The following is a 23,495-nucleotide window of genomic DNA, read 5'->3' as shown; positions in this document are numbered from 1 at the left end:
GGCCATCTAATAACCGAGCCAGCACCTTTCCAAGTGAGGCCGAGAGCCTGGAAACTGCTCTCAGGGACTCTGTCCCCACACATAGGTTGCTTCTACTTTTTGGCTGTTGTGAATAATGCTGTCATGAACATGGGTGTACAAGTATCTCTTCCAGACCCGGCATTCAATTCCTTGGCGTATATACCCAGAAGCGGAATTGCTACATCATATGGTAATTCTATTTAAAATGTTTTGAGTAGCCACCATACTGTTTTCCATAACTGCTGTACTGTTTTAAGTGGTAGATCACTCAACTAACGGTGGCTTTAAAAATGTGGATGTATTTTTCTCTCACAAAAGCTGTCTAGGGTGCATCAACTTGCAGCTTCTTAGTACAATGATTTTTATCCTCATGTTTGCTGTCACTTGGTGCAAGATTGCAGCTTTCTCTCTAGGTTTCTTGACTAAGTTCCAGTCGGGAAGAAGAAAATGTAAAAGGGAACACCAACACTGCCATTTATAGCTTCAAAACTGTCACATGGCCACCACTAGCTAAAGCGCACTAGAAATTAAGCTGTTTAGTTTTTATGATTCTATAATAGAGACAAGCAAGGAAAACGTGTGGCTGTCTGCCACGGCCTAACTTTTCAAATATCCCACTTTCTGGTCAATCTTGGTAATTTACATTTTTCTGAAAATCATTTCTTCTAGACTTTCAATTTTTTTTTTTTTGCTATATAGTTATTTGCTTGTAAGATTCTCTTAAAATTATTTTAATTTTCTCATGCCTGCTCTGTGTGTTTACTGCTAACTTTTCTTCCCTCCATTAGAGTTGCAAAGAGTTTATCTGATTAGTCTTTTCAAAAGAACCAGCTTTTATATTCATCTTTTCTTCATTTTGCATTGTTTTCTATTTAATTTCAGCTTTATAAAGTTCCATTACAGTTTTTGTTGTTTATTTTGTGGTTGTTCTTCTAATTTGCTAAAGTAATAAATTCCCTTATAGTTCATCTTCTTTAATAACGAAGGTACCTTCAGAGTACTCTTACTTCCTCGCCTCATTACAGATGAAACCTCTGGAACACATTTATTTCTCTCTCCGTGTCCAATTCCTAGGTTTAGCTGACTTAGTTTAGCACTACTCACGATTATAATTAGGTCTGTCCTAATCCATCTGTTGCTCAGAGTACTTTCTCTAGTATTTTCGTCACAGGGAGTATGTAGAGGACATGCCCTCTGCATTTACTGATGTGCAGGTTCCTGAAAGGTAAGCCATGTCTTGGGTTATAGCCCTTTTCCTTAGTTGCCTGTAGCTATTACTCCAATCTCATCCAGTTTTATAGTCTGATAAAAGCTTGTTTGTTTGTTTATTTGTTTTAATCTATAAGGAATATTTCTTACAGCAAAGGAGTATTCTAGCATTGCTTCTATAACGTAGTTGTTCAGGAATTACACCAACATCTGTGTTATTTTGTGCCTTTTCTCATCAAACTTGCCTGGAACTGTGTGTGTCCTTTCAGTTGGTAAATTAAGGTGGATGCTCAGATTGGAGACATTTTTTTTTGTTGTTTAATTATTTCCTCTCCTCTGTGTTCCTCTTCCTTCTTCTGGAACACTTATTCTTATGTGAAGCCTCCTGAGTCTACCTACTAAGTCTCTAAATTTCTCATGATTTCTTTTCCTTTGTAATTTTGTTCCCCTCATTGGGGAACTAATTTGGTTCTCAACAATAACAATCCAGTCCTTCCATTCATCTATAGTGTTCTATAGTTAAGAAATATGTTTTAGTTCCGAAGTCTTTCTTTTTTGTAGGGGAGGAGGGAGGGTTGACGCTATATTGAATCTCCTTAATGCTTCTTTACTTTTTTGTTCAAGTTGTGTCTGGCTCCCGGAACACCTCAGATGCATTTATGTATTTCTTTGCCCACTGAGGATTGGGTCTGGGCATTGAAGTACCCTAAATGGCAACTGTCCCATAGGGATTCTCTACACCAAGGGCCAGCAATTACATGTAACAGAAGACTATCAGTGCCCCACTCTGAGACAAAGGAGACGATGCCTCTCTGGTCTCCCTGGACTTTTCCAAACTCAGAAAGAGACCAGAACTTACCAATATTTCACTTCGTGGAGTTCAAGAAGACCAGGCATAGTCACATGGGACAAATATCTAACTCACCCCCAGGATTTCCCTATGGCCTGATTCTTTCCCCAGTACTCTCCACAGATCAAAAGAGAGGAAGGCCTGCATTAGCCTTTCCTGGTGATCTCCCCCAGAACCCAAGACACCACTCACACCCAGCTGCCCACTAGGTCCAGGCAGGGCACACGGGGCAGTCACAATGGACACGCACAGGAAACCAGATTCATTTCAAGTTGCCACTTTCCTAGAACTTTCTCTGTGCCTAGGCCTGTTTGCAAAATCTTTAAAAGTTGAATATTTCTATACGTTAGACCAAAACATAAGATGCACTCTTATGTTTACAGAAAATGCTTAAAATTAGTTGGGTAACCTTGTCAGAATATTTCCTTGAACCATAAATTGGTCATTTGTATACATAAAAAAGAAAGCTAAATAGTAGGGAAAAAAAATCTAAAAGCAGCCTACTGACTTAGTATCTATTAAAAAGTTGACATTTCAAGGAGCATGTGTGGGTTATAATATTCAACCAATGATACTTGATAAAATGGCAAGTCAGCTGGCAAAAATAAAGCTCAATCCCCAGTCATCAACATAATATAAATGTTAAACACACAAAAGCACTAGAAGGAAACATTATTCAATTTCTTTTGTAATCTTTAAAAAGAATAAGGTCTTTCTGAGCATGACATTAGAACCCAGCAGTTTTAAAAGATTAATGAATTTAGCCACATAAAGAGTAAAAACACATGCATAACAAAAAATTCAAATGTCAAACCGATCCTGAGCAGTAACAAGGAATCAACTTTTGATACACATAACAACACGAATCTCAACAGCTTTAGGCTCAATGAATAAAGCATGACACAAAAGACGACTTACTGCATGATTTCACTTATATGAAATTCGAGAAGAGAAAAAACTGTAATGACAGAAAGTAGACTGGCTTGTCAGGGTCCACAGGGCCCAGAGGAAGGGACTGACTACAAGGGAATTTGGGGGGTGATGGAAATGTTCTGTATCTTCATTGTAGTGACGAAAAAAATTCAAACAGAATGTATTAATATTTACAACACATATGACTAAGGACTAATTTACTGATTATACAAATAATTCTTAAAGTATGTAATAATATAATAATTTCATAGAAAAGTGTGCACAGGAAATAAATAAGCAGTTCACAGAAGAAAATATTATAGAAAAGCAATACATAAATGAAGAAATGCTCGCCCTCAGTTATAATTTTGGAAATGTATATTCAAATAACTTGATTACAAAGATTAAAATATTTGCTAATATCTAGTGTCGAAATCTAGGGACACTTATACCCTACTATAGGTTTTCTTTTGATGAATTTAGTAATATCTATCAACATTTTAGCACACATATCTTTAGTCCCGGAAACTCCATATAGGAATTTATCTTAGAGATATATTTATACAAATAAGTATATAATAACAACAAACATTTATATAGTGCTTAAATATGCCAGGCATTGTTTTAAGTATTATATCTGGATTATCTGATTTTATCTTTTGAATTACCCTAAAAGGAAGGTATTTTTATTATCCTCCTTTTACAGATGGGGAAACTAAGGTACAAAGCAGTTAAGTACCTTGCCCAAGGTTATACTGCTGGTAAGTGGCAGAGCCAGGATTCAAACTCAGGCAATGTGACCACCAAATTTTCACTCTTAGGTACTATGTTATTCTCCCTCTCTAAAGAATGTTTAATACTGCATTATTTGTAATAGAAAAAAACAAAATGTCCATTATTGGAGCTTGGTTAAATAAACAACATCTATACAACAAAATGCCAGGCAGCATTCATTATAAATAAAGTGGTTCTCTATATGCTAAAATGAAAACATGTCCATATTACATTAATGAAAAAGCTTGTTGCAAACACTATTTACAGCGAAAGTCTTTTATAAAACAAATAGGAAAAATAATACATATACTTGCATATACAGAGAAAATTTCCGGAGGCTATGAATCAAATTGTTTTCGGAAGTACTACTGAGATGTAGCATGGGTCACGAAAAGATTTTTATTTTTTACTTTATTCCATTCTGCATTATTTGATTTTTTTTTAACTATAGGCATGGTACTTTTATTACCAAAACAATTTAGTTTAAAAATACAATTATTCTACTTAATACTCTACCACTTTTACAACATGGATTTACCTTTAATTCTTGCATTAGCTGGGTTCTTCTGTCTCTTAAATTCTTTAACTCTTTCTCATCCCAGCATCTAGCCTTGTATTTTAAGTCACTTGACCCTCCAGAGATCACCCCAGATTTTAAAAATAATGTTCCATCAAGAGCTACTGTCTGTAAAATATTTAAATATATTTTATCTTGGAGAAGTGTACATAAAGATAGATACAGGACATAATAAGGCAATTTTTATAGTTGAGAATTTGCAGGTGAGAAAAACCACCTAATAAAACACCTACCTTAAGAATACCAATCAATAAACCACAAATACAAAACCCTGTTTTGCTAAGGTCCAAAGCAATTCTAGGCAACAAATTAGAAATTAAAAAGGTTTAAAATAAATTGTATATTAATTCCAAATGTATTTAATATTGAGAAGAAAAAAACTAAGAATATTTGTAATTAATATCAAATAGTTTGCATTATATAATCCTGTATTTTGAAGAGTATGACATCACATGTCAATGGCATATGAAAACAGCCTTAGTAACTTTAGGATACCAAAAATATCACATTCTCCAAAATGGGTATGAAACTGGGACCAAGAAAAAAATAATTATTGTTTCTTTGGTTAAGGGCAATGGATGGAATAATCACATGTATTTAAAGAAAATCCAGATTTTAAAATTTTGTTACATAAATTTAAAGAATATTTTAAAATTGAGTTATCATAAGAATCTTGATGACCAAATTATAGCTAGCAGAATTGCTGTAATTTATATTATGTAGTTTATATATGCTGTATGTAGTTTATAAACTAAACTAAATGTCATTTTGTGATGTCACATGCAGTGTTTGAATAAAGAAAATTCTAAAACATGATATCAAGCTTATGGAAAGATAATGAAGTCCATGGAAAACCAAAAGCACAAATTAAAGACATCAGATGAAATCTGTGAAAATGTGACATTTAACCAAATGTTTTAAGCATCCTAAAGCATAAAGAAAATTCCTGGAATATACTTAAGATACAAATGACAAAGCTGATTGAAATTTTGAAATAAGGATAAGAACAAGATATAGCCTAGAGGGGTAAGGCATCGTATAGTAAACAGATATAAACTATCAATATTTGTTGAATGAAAGAAGGAATAAACAGCCTTAGCTTCATGTGACTTCTTTAAATTGACTGCACGAATCTTCAAAAATTAATTTTACGAAATCAATTTTACAAATGTGCAAAAGTAAATTTTAGCATAGTTAATTAGGTAGCAAAATAAGGAAGATATCTTAGGTAGTAGCTCGCTTATACCTGCTTAAATTTACTACATAGAAATCAATGACAGAGATTACTCCAGACTGTGATCGCATTACCATTCAGATTATTAGTGATAGAAGTACTGAAACATATAAGAAATTAATCTGTTAGATAGCCAATAAATTGAATGCTGAAAAATGACTACCACTTTTTAGTTACTTGCCAGGTACTGTAACAGCATTTAACATGTTATTACTTAATTTAATCTTTATAACACTATGAAATAGGTACTATTATATCCCCAATTTTAGATGAAAAAATTAAAATTAGAGGTTTAAACTTGCCTAAAGTCACATAATTAATTACTAAGTAGCATCATTGGTCTTACTTCACAGTGTATGCCCTTAGGTACGCTAACGCTTCATCACAAGTGTGGTTAAAAAATAAACAAGTGTCAGACAATCTGAGAAATTAAACAGTGCTTAACTAAATACAAACTCTATTCAACTGAGACTAAAACAATATTTATTTTTAAAACTAAGACTATTTCCTTGAATAATCAGATTAGTAACCTCTTTTCAATTGTGCTGTTTCTATAATTTCAAATGTGTTAAAACCCTGACTGTGTAAAAGGAGGTTTAATCCCCACTAAGCTATTGAAGGATTAACCCAGAAGGTACAATAAGCGCCTAGAATCTTTGCTGACATTCAGAAGCACAGGTTCTATATACACTATGTACATGCGGGAATATCGAGATTCAACAACAACATTTATTATATATAAAGTAAAAAATAAGTTAACTGCTTTAAGGTATTATTACAAGAAATCTAATTTCCAAAATATAATTGATATTGGGAAATGCGATGGAAATTGATTTTTTGAAAACTCAACTAAACATTATAAAAACTACTGAAGTCATAACCATCTATATTAGTTTTCCTTATTAAAAGTCATATGAAAACATATATAAATATGTGTGTGTGTAAATTAGCCTTATAAATATTGCTTCTAATTATCCAAAAGTGCAGTCTAAGTCTCTTACTTTCCGTCTTTCAGGTCCATTGAATGCAATGTGTCTTGCTTCTTCCACAGTCTCACAGACAAGGCCATTGCCACACACAAACTGAATTACTTTCTTCAGCTGAGGAAACTGAGTCTTTATGACATCAATCACCATTTTACAGCCTTTAATCTCCCGTAACCTTTCATTGATTGGCTTGATCTAAAAGGTTTAAAAAAATACTTACTATATTAGATACATTAAAATAGAAACCAAATACTCAGCACATTCTTTCTCAAAAAACATAATAAGCGTGACAGTAAGAGATTAATAGTATGCACTTATATCCAATGAAAGTTTGACAAGAACCTGATGAACTATATACCACCACTGGCTCATGTAGTATTTTTTAAAATACACTTCACTAAAAGCCAGGAGATAGAATTCCCAGGTTCAACTGTCACTAACTGGCTGGGACAAAGCAATGCACGAGAAGGACTCCATGCTCTCAAAAGCATCCTATCTAGTGGGGATAATACCTACACGTGTGTCCAAGGAGTGGCACACATTATGGAACTCAAAAAATCATTTTAGACTTAAATGATCAGGAAAGCCTCCACACATTCTTTGACATGACTTTTAAATTGGGTCTATATACAGAGTCAAAAAGTGTCTGCAACGTATTACTGAAAAATAGTAAGCATGAGCTCATTTTTGTAAAACAAGCAAAAACCCTATATACAACCAAAATGTGTACATACACATATACTTGGAATATGTATTTTTATAAATGTGTATGTATGGAAGCAATCTGAAGTAGTTAAAACTAAGGAGTTAGGCACTGAGGAGGAGGAGAATATTTCCTTTACATTTTATAATCTTCTGTATTAGATTTTTTAAAAAATGAATGTGCCCTGAAAAAATCTAAGTGTGAAATAAGTAGCTCAGGAGTTGAACAGGCAAATGAATTAAGCTAAGCTTTTTAATTCATGAATTAAGCAGAAGGCATAACAAAAGTGCGGAAGCACAACAGGAAGTCTGGACCCTCAGTGCCCAGCGGGCGCTTGCTGAGCCCCTCCTCAGTGACAGGCACTGTGCTAGGCGCTCTCCATGCAACGATTCTGTGTGACAATCTAACAGGGAAAGGACGACTTCCTCCACTTCACAGATGAAGAAACTGAAGCTCAGCAAAATTAAGAAGAGTTAGTGAGAACTAATTAAAAGCAGGTCTGGGATTCACACTCAGGACAGTCCGAGTCTAGGGCACGTGTGCTTAAGCACTACGCACGCTGTCTGTACTTCAGTAGAACATTTTCTTTAGTAGCCAAGAAAAACCTCACTGAAGGACACCAGTCATAATAAAGTACCCCAGCCTTAAAGATTCTGGATACTTTAAGGCCTTTCCATACAAACCTCAAGGCTTTAGCCTGTGCCACCAAGAGCTAACACGTTATTTACCACAGCACATATTTACAATTGTGGCTCTGGGTTGGCAAATCGCCAGAAGACCATATGTCTTATCCATCTCTTGCACTTTGCTATTGAGTAAAGTAAATTACTGGCTAGTGGGCTAGAGCAATGTCCTCAGAATCATCAAGGTAAAATTATGGCAAAACTAGACATGAAAGAAATTATACCAAGTCAAAAAAGAGCCCACCTGATGTTCTCGTTTGCCTGCTGATACATGAACACCAGCCACCGAGTGAATTCCAAGCTATGATGTTTTTCAATCACTACCATAGCTTTAGGCAATAAAGACATACTTTAAAAGACAGGAGTTTTTCACCACTAAGTACTAAACATAAATTTCTTACATCAAGGTAATCTAGAGCAAGGAATGTCTCAGGCTCAGCTCTTTCCTCCTTCAGAAATCGAATACAGTCTCTTGCTACCTTTTCAGAGGTTACAACAATGGCAACTATGTACCGGCCGAAAAGCTTCGTAACAGCCAGCCGGTATTTCTTATGAATCGGATGACACAGGTCAAGTAGTCTTCCAAACTTAGCAGGTTTCAAAAAGGAGAGAAAAACCGAGACATTCGTGAGGAACATGTAATTCATTGTTTTCTAATGTAACAAAGCAACATAGACCAAAAACTAATTTAAAAAAATTATAAATATCAGAATTTAACAGTCATTCAAATGACCTAAGCTTCTTGATGAAATATCCATTTAGGTGTGTCACACTTCACTTAAGAAGAGCAAAGCAGAGGGGCTAGCCTTACCAAGGTATTAAAATATTTCTATAGTAGTTAAATAGGATTTCTCCATCCCCTTGTTTACTAAATAAGAATTCATGAGGACCCCCCCACCCCCCATCACCACCACATGCAGGTACTGAGCTAGACTCTGGGGAAACATTACCGAACAAAACAGATACTCTCTGACCTCACAGAGCTTTCCATCTAGTAGAGACGACAGAGTGAAAAATCAGTAATTACACGCACATACAAAACAGAATTCTAACAGACACTGTGATAAAGCACAGAGCACTCTGAGAGTACGTAACAGGGACCTGGTTGACCTGAGAAGTCAGAGCAGGCTTCCCATGAAGATGTGTTATTTGAGATTGAAGCATGGTCAAGAGTGAATTAGACCGAAATTCAAAAAGTTGACTTAAAAATGTCAGAATGTCAACATCCTGTATCAATGCTCCCTAGAATATCTGAAGATTCAATGTTATAGCTTTAGATTCTTTCTTCATTTGCTAGTTTCCACTCCAGGCATGTCTTTCTGATAGATCATGACTGCCTTTAATATTTATTATCTTGGCCTTTGTTCCTCTCCATTCACCTGTGACTACAGTAGCCCCCCCTTATCTGCACTGTTGCTTTCCGTGGTTTCAGTTACTGTGGTCAACCACGGTCTGAAAATATGAAATGTAAAATTCCGGAAATAAACGATTCAATAAACAATTTATAAGTTTTAAACTGCGTGCTGTTCTTAGTGTGATGAACTCTCACGCCATCCCGTCAGGGACGAGAATCGTGCCTTTGTCCAGCATATCCGCACTACGCATATAGCAGACCTGTCCGTACGTCACTTAGTTGCTGCCTCAGTATCAGATCAAGTGGTGGGACCACAATGCTTGTGTTCAGTCACCTTTATTTTACTTCCTTTTGACCACAGCACAAGAGTAATGATGCTGGTGGTTCCGGTACGCCAAAGAGAAGCCATAGAGTGCTTCCTTAAGTGAAAAGGGGAAAGTTCTAGACTTAATAAGGAAAGAAAAAAAATCGTATGCTGAGGTTGCTCAGATCTATGGTAAGAATGAATCTTCTATCTGTGAAATTATGAAGGAAAAAAAATTCATGCTACTTTTGCTGTCGCACCTCAAACTACAAAAATTCCAGCCAGTATGTGATACGTGCTTAGTTAAGATAGAAAAAGGCATTAAATTTGTGGGTGGAAAATATGAACTGAAAAAAATATATGTATAGCCAATATATATGCATAAGGGTTTGGTACTGTCTGCAGAGTCAGGCCCACTGGCCATCTTGGAACGGACCTCCTGTGGAAAAGGGGGATGGCTGTAACTCGAGCCTTACTTCTAGGTCAGTACCTTGATTTTTCAGCTGTGTAATCCATTCCTTGCTACTTGCAATTTATTTATTAACTCAGTAATAATGTTCGTTCTTGCTTTTTTGGCTGTACATTTTACTTTTTATTTTATTCTGCTGTAGCTCATATTTGAATCTAGTTTTATAAATTCAAGCTCTTATTAAATTGTCCATAGCACGAAACACTTAGGGGAATTTTGTTCTGTAATTTTCCAGACTCGGCTCTTTGACTTCTAAATGCTTTTAAAATCATTTTTTCTCTTTATTATTATATGTACCTATAGCTGCCACATTGATTATTTTTATGTTATGTGTTATGTGGGCAGCTCTGTTCACATTTTTTATTTGCTGTGATAGACAGTTTTTTTGATTGCCTCACTTAGAACTGAGATGGTCCTCTCTGTGCACCAGCTAATGGATTAAGTATTTTCTCTGTTTTATCTTCTAAGTATTTTCTAATCTATTTCCTATCACCTCATGGGTTGGAGAACAGGGGCAAGTGAGAACTGAGCCAGGGCTGTGCATATGCTTTATTTGAATACCTGAATTTTGCCGTTTCCTCTGAGTTTTAATTAATATTCCATACTAAGGTTCCTCTACCTTGGGGGCAGAGGACAAGTCTCATTTTGGGGGGAGGGCTCTGAAATCGCTTCTCAATTTAATGAGGAGTCCTAGAGCCTTCACTTCCATCTAAGAGCATCAGAGTTCACGTTTTCTGACTCAGTTTTTTAATCAAAGGGAACAAATACAGATGAGTTTGCTTCTTGCTATATTAAGGGATACTAGGTGAGATTTCTTAGGAATTAATTTATTAGTTTGCCTTCTGCAGAGTTAAAAACAAGCAATGCTATACTTCAATCTTTTTTTAAATCCTGGACTATTACCATTTTCTGAAGTTTATGGCATTATATGTATGAGCCCTTTGCCTAGTTTGGTCGTTGAACTAGTTGTTACTGTTGTTTTTAACTAGTTTTTGTTTGGTACGAAGGGAAGGATTTTTGTGACCCACCCTTACTCCTCCATCATTATCTAAAAGTCAAGACCAACATTTTAGAGTCAGAAGGCGAAAAAGGACGCTGTAAAGAAGAAGATGCAGTGGCCGGAGAGAGAGGAGGGAAACCAGGAGAGTGGTGTCATGGCAGCCAACGGGCGGGTATTTCAAAACAGGGCAAGTGGTTAAGAGTCAAAGCTGAAAACAGGCCATCATACAATAAGGATTGCACAGTGCACACTGGTGTTAGTGACAAGAGAGTGAGAGGCAGGACCCCAATAGCAAAGGACATAATTTTGTGAAGTTGATGCCCTCAGCGACAGGTTACAGATTGCTGTATTTAGTCCAATGAAATACGCTAGCAATATTCAAATAAAACATGTACGGTCAGATCTAGAGAATAAAAATTCACTGTTACAAAAGTATATTAATGATATGTACTGAAAATATAATTTTAAAAAACTGAAACCATGAAGAATATGGTTTGCGGCTATGTGTTGGGGGGGGCAGACCACGTCATGGTATCCATGTCCTTTGGGGGTACTGGCCATAACTTGGACTTTCTGGGTAATGTGTTTATGTCAATGTTTCTCCCCAATAATCACTTATCTATAGATACTACTGGAAGTTATTTACATTTTACCCCAATGATGTACTATTATATTTTAAATATAAATAAATTATCAAACACAAAACTTAAAACTTTCTGAAATAATTTTGCTTCCAAATAATAACATTTCTAATCCCAAATAAAAAAGCTTAGCATTTTGTTTTAAATTAATTATTCATTCTAATTACCACGGAATCAGGGTAAAGTCTTTTCAGGTGTTCCAGAACCTCTGCTCTCTTCTGCTGGCGTTTTCCCTCATGGGTATCAATTCCAGCAGTCTGCAGTTCACTGCTGATAAGATTCATCTCTTCATTAACTTCAGAAATTCTTGATTTTGTTTTTTCAATTTCATCCATTAGGATTTCCTCTTGCTGTTTTTTCTCTTTCAAGCAATCCCTATATAATAATAACAACAATAAATGATATAGCCAAAAAGAAACACCAAAATTTAGGAGTCACAAGATACAATGTACTCAGTTCCGGCACTGCAGGGCAATGGACAGCGCTCTACCAATTTTAAATGATGAAAAAATGCAATCAAATAAACTGAGCATCAAACTTGGGCCAAAAAGATTTTGATCATTTGTTGATTCAAAAGATACATATTTCTGGCTACTGAAAAAGCCAGAACAAATCACTAGAATCACAGCAATCATCATGAGCTTAACAATAAGTAAATGCCAATTTAAAAAATTCTTGGTGGTAGAATACATAGGTTGTACTAGTTTTCATTAACATAACTTTTATTATAAGATATCAATACCAAAAGAGAGTTTTAAGTCTCACCACTGGTAAACATTTATATTTTAAAAACTTAAATATTTTATTTATGTGGGTAAGTATAATTATCTACAATGAAATTAAAACAATGGAAGAGTGAAAACATTATGATACAATGAAAGTATTTATTTGATGAATATACCACAGATATACCAGACCCCTGAAAATAAGAACGCTGCAAGGAATTTTTCTTACTATACCTACATGCATGTTTTTGTATACTCCTCCAACTTCTCTATTCGTTTTTTATAATCTTCTATTTGTTCTTTTGTTTGTTTTAGATTTTCCTAAAATAGGAAATGAAACCTAAAATCAATTAGAGCAACTCCAAACAAATAAAATTGATTATTTTTCACTATAGGCTTAGAACTTACTGTAATATCCTTAGTTGTTCTAAATTTGAAATATGTCAATTATAACCATAGGAAAATACTCATAAGAGCAAATTTTAATTTTGAAAAGGCAGGATGATATAGAGCTTTGAGGTTATAAGAATCAGGGTTCAAATCCTCGCTCCACCATTTACTAGATATCTGATCTCCAGGAAGTTGACTCTGATAATCTCAAACTCCAAGGGGATTATTTTCAAATACTCATATCTATACACAGTTCTTATCTGTCCCTCAAACTAATTCATTCAGTAAATATTTATTCACTGGCTACCATGTGCTAGGAACTAGAGATAGACTAAAGAAGGGGATCGAGTCCCCGCTCTCCTGGACGAAGGTCTGGTGGGAGAGACAACTAACTAAGTAATTCCAGTAGAGTGGCTTAGTATTAAAATAGTATAGGAACGGATGAGGCATCTATACGCTTGTGGGAGGAGGCTTCACAAAAGTCTTGCTCCATTCACATTATCACCACATCCAAGTACAGTGGTAGACTCCAATTTGTTTCATGTCTTTAACCTTTCCCCGTGTAATTCATCCTGTGCACTCTAGCAAGATTAATCTGTCTCACTCCATTACTAAGTAATCTAAAACCAGGAATGCACAAAAGTAAAAAAAAACACAATTCTTTTTCAATATACAACACCAGGAAAGAGAAGAAATACCAAAGTTTTCAAGAGGAAAGGAACAAAAATATTCCATGAAGATATATATTTCATATATCACACAAATTCACTGAACAAACATCTGTGCTAGGTGCCAGAGTTATAAAACTGAGCAAGACACAGTTCATTTTCTCTAGGAACTCACCCATTTTGAAGTTAGAGTCCCCATATTGAAATATTAATATCTCACTTAAGAATTCCATTCAGAGAGGGAAAAAACAAGATAAGTTGATGAGGAATACAAAGTTTACTTAACTGGAAACACCTGCCCCTGCCTTACTCTGGCCACTGCCAGGCTTGTGTTGCGCCACAATGGGCTCCTGTGTGGTCATTACCTCACATGACAGCTGAGTCTCCTAGCGATCACCACCTGTTATGGAAAGGCTCGGAACAAACTTCAGATATGGCTTAGGTTGAAGGATAGGCTCTAGAAAATGTGAAATGCCAGGGTCATCATCCCTCGGGGAGGTGTGTCAGGGCCTGGGTGCTCCACTGGACACATAGGGGGTAAAATCAGACTGCTTTGGTACCAGACATTCTGGATTTGCAATGCCAGCTGATAATGCTAGTTGTCTGGAAAAACCAACCACCCCTCACACCTAGCGACCTTGGCATCCGTGGGAAGTTACAGCCTCTCCTCTCCCGGCAGGGAGTCACCATCCTGTGGGAAACTGAGTATGAGCACAGACTCCTCCACCTCTCTCCACTGGACATGTTATTCCTTCCTCTATGGAGTTTCTGTATTCCCAAAACAACAGCAATTCCACCAACACTGTTGACATCTACAAGGTACGAGGTAGATGTGCAATGGACACTGTCAGGAATCTGGCCTTTAAGAAGCTTCCAGTCTAACAGGGCTGTAGCAATTAACTGTCCTCCAATCTGAGAAAAGCCCTTAGATACAGATGAAGAATAATGGGTGACTAGAGCAGGAAGAAATTATTTTCAGGGATTTTTGGTGGGGTGGAGAGAAAGGCAGGCTGGGGAAGGCTTTGTGGTGTGGGTAACTATAGAATTTAACACGTAAAGGTAAGTTTTCCCAAAATTAGCATGCACAAAGGCAGAAGTGTGCAGTAAGTATTTGCAGGAAAAAACCAGTGTATCATTTTATAATGCAATACAAATTATATAAGTGTTTTAAAATTAATTACTGCTATGTTACTATATTTGTGTTTCTTCTCCACAAAATGTCCTCTCTTCTACTCATATGATTATCATATACTACATCTCTCATATTTGTTCATATTTCATCTGCCAAATCACAGAGGCTACAATGCAAGGCAGTTAAGTGTAGAAGATTCATGGAGAAAAAGTGTTAAGAATCAAATCCCAGCTCTTCCACCTACTAGTCTGGTCAAGTTAACCATCTTGTGCCGTGATTCTTTCATCTGTAAAATTCATTAATTCAACAAATATTTATTATCTGCCCTCAATAATGGCCTATTCTAGGCATTTGGGATGCATCAATGAACAAAACAGATGAGTATCTCCGCTCTTGTGGAGTCTCCATTCTAGAGAGGGAAGGCAGACCAATACACTACGTAAATTAACTAGCATGTTAGGAGATAAATGGGAAAAAGAGCCAGGGAAGGGGAGCAGAAAGGCAGTGGGGACTACAACTGTATTTTGGGCAGGCCTCAACGAGAAGGCAACATCTTAGCAAAGACTTGCAGGAAGTGAGGGAATTAAAAATAAAGAAATATAGGGAGGTATGTTCCAGGCTAAGGAATCGCCAGTGCAAAGGCCATAAGGCAGAAACATGTCCAATATGTTCCTGGAGGCCGGTACAGGTAGATCACAGAGAACAAGAGGGAGAAAAGAAAAAGAGGAGGTTTGAGAGGTAAATTGGGTGGGAGGGGAGAACAGATCGGGTAGGTCCATGCAGGGCACTCAAGGATTTTGAGTTAAACTTTATGTGCAGTGGGAGTCCCTGGAGGACTACCAAAAGAGGAAGTTTCATGATCTGATTTAGTATGAAAAGCGTCACTTTAGCTGCCCTGCTGAGACTATTGTGAAGACAAGAGTGGAAGCAGAGAAAACTAGTAGGCAACTACATTGATCTAAACAAACAGAAACATGGTGACTTGGACCAGGGTGACAGCAGTGAAAGTAGAGAAAAGTGATCAGATTTTTGGTGTATGTACTCTGAAGGCGGAGACAACAGAATATCCTAAGAATCAGAGATGGACTCCAAGGTTTTTGGCCCGAGCAACCAGGAAGACTGAACTGTCATCACCTGAAATGGGAAAGACTCTGTGTGGTGGGCATTTGGGTGTGAAGGACTTAAGTTTGAGACGTCTATTCAACATCCAGAATGGAGATGCTGAGGAAAAAGCTGGATGTATGAGGTTGTGAGCTAGAAATACAAATGGAGGAGGCATCAGAGATGGTATTTAAAGCTATGAGAACACAGATCACCAAAGCAGAAAATGTAGAAAAGAGAAAAAATACAGGATGAGAACGTAGCAATATTTATATCTACCTCCTAAGTTTGAGGATTAAATAAATTGGGTTTACAGCAGTGCTAATAAACATAGTATGTACAAATAAACACTACATTATAATATTATGTTGTTATTCCTGGAAAACTTCAGACCTATTTCATTATGAAATCCCAACTCTCAGTTTCTTCATCTGCATCCTAGAGCAAATACCTTCCTGTACAGCACTGTTGAGACGTAAAGGAGCTAATGAACATAAAAGGCCTAGCAAAGTAATCAATAAACATTTTTTCCTCTAAATTACAAATATTCGTTTATAAATCAAATGTATATATAATTCAGAACCATTTCCTCATTACAATCCTGACTAGAAATGGTAGTCACATTTTTAGGATGGCCATAGACTTCATAATATATGGTGATTTGTTATTGTTGAATTGCCATTATAATAATTTTAGAGCCCAACTGTCAGTCTTTAGAAAAGAAAGTCAAGATAAGAGGAAAAGAGCAGGTGCTTGTATCAGCACCCTCACTTTCATCTTATTCAACCTGGCCATCACGATGAGGCAGACACGCCTATCCTCAGTGTACAAAGGGAGAAATCAAAGCCCAGAGAAGTTAAATAATTGAGCTATTTACTGAGATTACAAAGGTCAGTAACAAAGCAAGACCTCCGGAGCCAGGTCTGTCTTCCTCTAAGGCAGACCGTTACAGCGCTATCCTGACGGTCACTTCCCATGCAGAATATTCAGCTGCTCCTGGGCTGTGTCCTTCTCGTTGCCACGTAATTCCACATTCACCTCTGATACTTGCTTGTTTTTCCCTTTCGCTATCCTCCTCCTAACCTCACTGGACTGAGACACATGTAAGAACAGATGGGATTGTCTGCTCATGCCTGTCCCTACACATACGTGCAGAAAATACTTCCCGATGACATGAATGACATGTACTTTCCATACCTCACAGCAGGAAGGAGCACCTAAAGGATACTAAGCAGCATAACAGGGAATCCAGAATGTTTTAACTAGTTGCTATGTTTGATGTAAATCCACATATGTATTGAAAAGCTAATACAAAAAGGAAACAAAATTTCATTGAAAATAGTTCTTTATCATTACTGCACAAGCCAAGGTACCTGAACTTCTCCATGCTTCCTCTTTTCAAATCCCAATCTGTCTTTGTCAGTCTTCTGTTCCCACTGCAGTTTTTCCAGTTGTTGGGTCATTATAGCCACTTTCCTTCTTACTTGTCCCTTCAGTTCTTTATATTTTTCCAGCTGTATAATGAGATTTAAACACTGCTAACTCAAAGCAGCATGAGGGGAAATTCTTCAGATGGTATCTTTTACTGACAGATAATTAATCTTATCAAAAGCACATATTTACATAAAATAGATCATAAATTATTTAATTTACATAAATTAAACTGACCATCTTCTTCAGGTAAGATAATGTGAACATAAAATGAGTATCTTCTTTAAAACTCTTTAGCTAGGTTAGTAAGGTATTCAAAACCAACTCTATAAAGTCTCGATAAGAAATTCTTAAAAGAGAAGGGATTAAAAGGAGCTCAGAGAAAATTATGTATGTACTTTTTTCTATTTAGAGAGTCATAATTATTTCAGTATAGTTAGTGTAACATAAGATTATTATGAAGTTAATGAAAGAGATAAATGATAAAAATTTAATTGAAAGAATTTTTGAAAACTGAATTACGAATGTCTGGATATCTACTATCAATTTATTAAAATTAAATTTTATATACTAAATGGGATATTAATTCATCACTTTTTAATCACCTTATCTAATCAATTTCCCTCCTGTCAATTAAATGATGTCTTTTCAAAGCCATATGTATCTGACATTTAAGTTTTTATATTTATGAGAAAAAATGATTACCTTAAAAACATAATTACCTAATTTTTATTACAAAATGATACCATGTAACCTTATTGAAGTATTTTCTATGACATTAATGAACTAAAAAATGTTATAATGCCATTTAATCTAAGAAAGAAAAAATAGTCTAAAGATTAGATTCTGTATGCAGGCTGAAAAATTTAAATCCCCATAATTTAGATTCTGAGAATGACCTCTTAAAAATATCAGAAAGGGAGGTCATCCTTCAAATTTTTTCTTATTAAAAGAAGCTGACACAAGAAACAAATGGTTTCCCACATGTTGGCTTTTTCACCTGACTGGCTTCTAATTCAATGTCTCGCACTTCACGTGAGACTTCCTTCTCAATCTGCTTTTCAAAACTTTTCCATGCACCATCTAAATCAACCAGCTCTTTCTCTAGGGCTTTTATGTCATCTTCCTGTTTAGAACATTGTTTTTCACTGTCTTTTATTGATTTCTTAGCCACATCTAATTTCTTGAGATGGTGAGAAGTGTTTTCTTTGGCTTTAATGTACTGAGGCCTCTTCTGATTTAAAAGAGCTTCAAGAGATCTAAAAAGAAAAATAAAGTTTTCTTTCAAGGAAATTAAATTTCATAACATATAAAGGGAAGAAGTTCTTTCGATCAAATCATACATTTAAAAATAAATTCTAAAAACTGATTTTCAGAGACTGTAAGCAGGTCACTGGTTGCCAGAGCTTAGGGGAAGGATCGAAGAGGTGAACCCCAGGGAAGTTTTTAAGAGTGGTAAAACACTCTGTATGATACTGTAATGGTAGACATATACATCATGCATTTGTCAAAACCTACAGAACTGTACAGCACCAATAGTGTACCTTAATGTATGCAAATTAAAAACAATCACTTAGAAGGCCAAGGGATCCTAGATGGAATCTGGAATGTGACAAAAGAATCTAACTGTACCACATATGTATGAAACAACCTTACTGAAGGGAGTGGGGAGAAAAGGTGCCAACCTACGTAAGTTTAGAAAGGAGTGAAGTCTATAATACTTAAAGCAAAAGGTATTGTACATAAGCCACATACTCTAGTTGATAAAGCTGCTTCCCATGAGGGTATGGGTTCACAATTCTGATACTGCAATACGTAATTACTGGAATTGAACAATTAAGCAGATGAATGGCAGACTGCGGAAGCCAGGGTCCTCACCGTTGGAGTGGGAGGTCACAGATAAGCAAGAAAAGGTCAGCATCAACAGTGATGCCAGCTTGATGTTATGATTTATTAGATAGATGACATGTCATTTAACATCTATGATATGTTGACATCCCTGATATATTGTGATGAGAATGGCATTTTACCACTGTGGTCTTCCTCCCCCAAACCCTAATTATGAAAAACTATCAGACAAACCCCAATGGAGGGATTTTGCTACCAGAAAAAAACCTGACCAAAACTGTCAAGGTCATCAAAAACAAGGAAAGTCTGAGAAACTGTCACAGACCAGAGGAGCCTAAAGAAATGTGACAACTAAATGTCATATGGTATTTCTGGATCAGAAAAAGGACAATAGGTAAAAACTAAGAAAATAGTAATAAACTATGGACATCAGTTAATAGTAATATATCCACAATGGTTCATTAATTCTGACAAATATATCCAGTCAATAATGTATGATGATATAAGTAGGAGAAACGGAGTGTGGGGAATACGTGAACTCACTATAGCATCATTATAATTTTTCTGTATATTTAAAAGTATTCTAAAGTAAAAAGTTTACTTAAAAAATCAACTTTCAAAATGTCACTTGATCTATATAAAATCCAACTAATAACTATTTTTAAAAACTCACTTTAATTCTTTTTCTGTTTGTTGTAGTTGTCTAGTTAGCATTCCATGTTCCTTTTTCTTGGCTTTCACTACGTCTTCACAATGAGAAAGAGACTCTTTTGTGACACTCAACTCCCTATTCACACGCTCTAATTCAGTGTTCAGAAATTGAATTCTTTTCCCATTATGATATAGTCGGAAAAGCTGCAGTTCTATCTTGTTTATTTTCAGTTCTTCAAGGAGACTCTGGTAACGTTCTGCCTATAAAACGGTACAATTCACAGTTAAAAGGAAGCAGATTTAAGTCGACCTTTCATAAACTCAGCTATAGTGCCAACAAATGACCTCTAATTTTTAGTCCTGTCATTAAGAAACAGTATTTTTGCCACAAGGAGCATTATGTCGAGAAGATTCCTTGGTACGTTCACAGTACACGATGTTATATTCACGTACTCGGCGGTATGGCAGTGAGGACGATGAAGTGGTACCCGCTCACCTGCGTCCCTGTCCCATTTCTGTCTTGACCTCAGAGTGTGGCAAGTCCATTAACATTTCTGACCTCATTTGTCACCTTCCTCATTTGTCAACTTCCTGGTACTATGGCATTGCCCTGTTTTCTTTTACAGCATATGTTGTTATGTGACATTATCTTCTTTATTATTAATTTGCTGGTTTACTCTGACTCCTCTTCATCCCTTCCCCCCCACCCATTAGAATAGAAGTAAATTATATGACTTGTAAGGTCGCTAGTAACTTTAAATTCAATTATTCCAGGTAAAATTCCTGCTATAGAATGGAATTTTTCTACTAACAGAACTAACAGGACTATTAAAATTCTACATTGTAGGTGAAATGGAAGAATTTCCTTAGCATTTGTACTATTACTAAAGGAATAAAAGAATGGGCTGCCTTGAGAGAAAAGCTCCTCGTCACTGAGGAGGTAGACTGCCATCTGCCGGGATGTTGTACAAAACGATGAAGAAGTTGGACTATTCTAACTGTCCTTACAATGTTTAAAGTTCTGCAATTCTATGAGCTGTTTCAGTATATCATGAGTTCTATAGTCCTTCACCGATGCCACCCCTTTCCATTGGCAAAACAAAGGACATATACACACACGTCAAAATATGAAGAAACAGAAAAACATCACTAATAAGGAACACATTTATCTTTCATTTATTTCTTCAAATATTTTTTGATTGCTTACTGAGCTGGGCCATGTTCTTTGTGCTTGGAATACAGTGAAAAACAAGATAGAAACAGTCCCTGCTCTTGTAAGGTTATAAATATCTAGTTATTCTAATGGCGGGGGTGGGTGGGGTTAAGATGAGGGGCTGGGGGGAGTGGGGTGGGTGGGATGAAGAGGAGTCAGAGAGTAAATAAGCAAATTAATAATAAAGAAGATAATATCACAGAACATATGCTATGAAAGAAACAAAATAGGGCAATGCGATAGTACCAGGAAGGGGGTACTAATTTAGATTGGGGGCATGGACAACAAATGCCTGTCTGAGAAAACGGCTTTTTAATGAAAACTTGAATGAGAGAGTATCAGGCAGGCAAAAATGAGGTGTACTGCTATCTAGGCAGAGGAAATAGCAAAAGCTCCAGGCTAGAATGGAGTGTGGGATGTTCAATAAATACTAAAGGTCAATGTGGTAGGAGAGTAGAGGAAGTTGAGGCTTATGAGGTGAACAGGGGCCAAATCAGAAGGCTAGATCGGGAGATTCAATTCTCAGCGCAGTCGGAAACACTGCACTGGAAGAGGTTTTACGCCAGAGAAAGACAGAATCTGATTTGCATTAAAAACAAAGATCACTCTAAACAAATAATTATCAACTATACACAGGGCACTAACTAGGCATGGTGAAGGGTATCAAGAAAATACCACAGACCAGCATTTGCAAAGTGTGGCCATGGCCTCTTAGAAGTCCCCAACATCCTGTTAGGGAGCCCCTGAGGTCAAAACTATTTTTATAATAATACTAAGACTTTATTTGGCTTTTTCATTGTGTTGATATCTGCACTCGTGGTGTAAAAGCCAATGGTGAGTAAAGCTGCTAGGCCTTATCTCAAATAAGATTGAATAGAGAGGCACGTATGAGAATTCATCTGTCTTTTATTAAGCAAGATACTAAGGAGATTACAAAAATGTAAACCAATGATACCCTTCTAATTATTTAGTTTTTAAAAAAGTTTTTTCATAAAAATGTTATTTATGTTTACATGTAATGAGTTTATTATTGCTACTTTTACATTGATCATTAAAATATATTTTTAAATTTTCTTAGTTTTAATTTTAAATACAATAAATATTGATAGATATAACCCACATGAACAGAAACTCTTTGGGGCCCCCAATAATTTTTTTGAGTCTAAGAGGACAAGATCCTAAAGTTTGAGAGCCTCTGCCATACAAGATATAAACCCTTCAGTTTTATTTTTAATTGGTAAGAACATTTTTGTAGTTCAAGTTGTCCTGTCTACTTGGGGGTGGGGAACCCAAACAGTGAAAAACATATCAAAAAGTTCATCTTTAATGACTATTAGGCTTTGTCTAATATTATTAAAAGAATCTTATTAGTAACCCATGACAGTACCTAGCAATTTTGATGGTTTTTGTATCAAACACTTCACTGGTTACATCTTCGTGACACCTTACCTCTTCCTTTTCTAATTTTGCATGTTTGCGCTCTGCAGCTACATTTTTTTTCTTATGAAAATTAAACTGTGCATCTTCTTCGGCTTTCTGTAACTTTCTTTTCTTTTCCTCATATTCTCCTATAAGCTCTCTTGAAGTACTGATTTCTTCAAAAAACTGGGTTCTTTCTTTGGGTTTTTTCATTGAAATCAACTCTACAGTTCCCTTTAAAAACAGTAAAGCACACCAACATATAAAATATAGTGAGGTATTTTCAAAATCACAAATCAGATAAACTATTATAGCTACTTACCTGAAAAACTAGACAGTTTTGTGCTTTGACTATTATACCTATCTTTTCCAACTCTGCTATGTAAGCAGAACGACTCACACGATTATCATCAAAATGAAATTCAGAGCATCCCCCTAAAACAAGATAAAGGCTATTATAGGAAGGCTATTAAAGGCTATTATAAATATTAGACATATATCAACAACTACATAAAGTTTAATAAAATTATTTTTCTTATTGAAATGGCCAGTTATGCAATAATATACATGTTAATAAATGCATTTAATTAGTCAAGAAATATACTATATGCCAAGGAGTATTCTACAGCGATAAAACAAAACTGACAAAAGTCTGATCTCAAGGAGCTCATGTCCCAGTAATGGAGACAAACAAAAAATGAGATATGTTAAGTAAAATAAATGTCATGTGAGAAAGTGTGAAGTGCTAAGGAGTGAAACAGAGTTGGGAAGATAGTATGGAAGTTTCTGCATACTAGGAACAGACATTGCAGTTTTAAATAAGATGGTGCTCTGGTCTGACTACTTGTGTCCCCCCTAAATTCATATGTTGAAATCCTAACCCCCAAAGGTGCTGGCATTAGTAGGTGGGGCTTTTGGGAGGTGATTAGGTCATGATGGTGGAGCCCTAATGAATGATGTAAGTGCTCTAATCAAAGAGATTCCACAGAGCTCCGTTGTCCCTTTCACCACGTGAGAATACAGAAGAAGTTTGCAACCTGGAAGAGAGCCCTCATCTGACCATGTTAACACCCTGATCTTGGACTTCCAGCCTCCAGAACTGTGAAAAAATTTTTATTGTTTATAAGCTACCCAGTCTGTGGTACTTTGTTATACACAAGAATAAAGCTGGAGGCATCACACTTCCTGACTTGAAAATAT

General features: G+C 36.0%; 1 protein-coding gene across 2 annotated transcripts in view; it reads right to left on the bottom strand.

The window, feature by feature from the left end:
* SMC1B (structural maintenance of chromosomes 1B) overlaps nt 1–23,495 on the bottom strand; it is a 59,294-nt gene that overhangs the window by 30,677 nt on the left and 5,122 nt on the right. For both annotated transcript variants that reach the window (XM_033117543.1, XM_033117542.1), the window contains exons 3-12: nt 22,618–22,730; nt 22,326–22,529; nt 19,686–19,924; nt 18,165–18,423; nt 17,107–17,247; nt 12,681–12,763; nt 11,885–12,092; nt 8,351–8,536; nt 6,579–6,758; nt 4,305–4,451 (exon numbers count right to left, since the gene is read on the bottom strand). In XM_033117543.1, coding sequence (XP_032973434.1) covers nt 4,305–4,451; nt 6,579–6,758; nt 8,351–8,536; nt 11,885–12,092; nt 12,681–12,763; nt 17,107–17,247; nt 18,165–18,423; nt 19,686–19,924; nt 22,326–22,529; nt 22,618–22,730 — 1,760 coding nt within the window. The remainder of the gene's footprint in view (nt 1–4,304; nt 4,452–6,578; nt 6,759–8,350; nt 8,537–11,884; nt 12,093–12,680; nt 12,764–17,106; nt 17,248–18,164; nt 18,424–19,685; nt 19,925–22,325; nt 22,530–22,617; nt 22,731–23,495) is intronic.

The sequence above is a fragment of the Rhinolophus ferrumequinum genome, chromosome 10, assembly GCF_004115265.2.
Source record: "Rhinolophus ferrumequinum isolate MPI-CBG mRhiFer1 chromosome 10, mRhiFer1_v1.p, whole genome shotgun sequence".
Classification (NCBI taxonomy): Eukaryota; Metazoa; Chordata; class Mammalia; order Chiroptera; family Rhinolophidae; genus Rhinolophus; species Rhinolophus ferrumequinum.
Note: the sequence above shows the minus strand (reverse complement) of the source record. Positions and strands in the feature narration are given on the sequence as shown.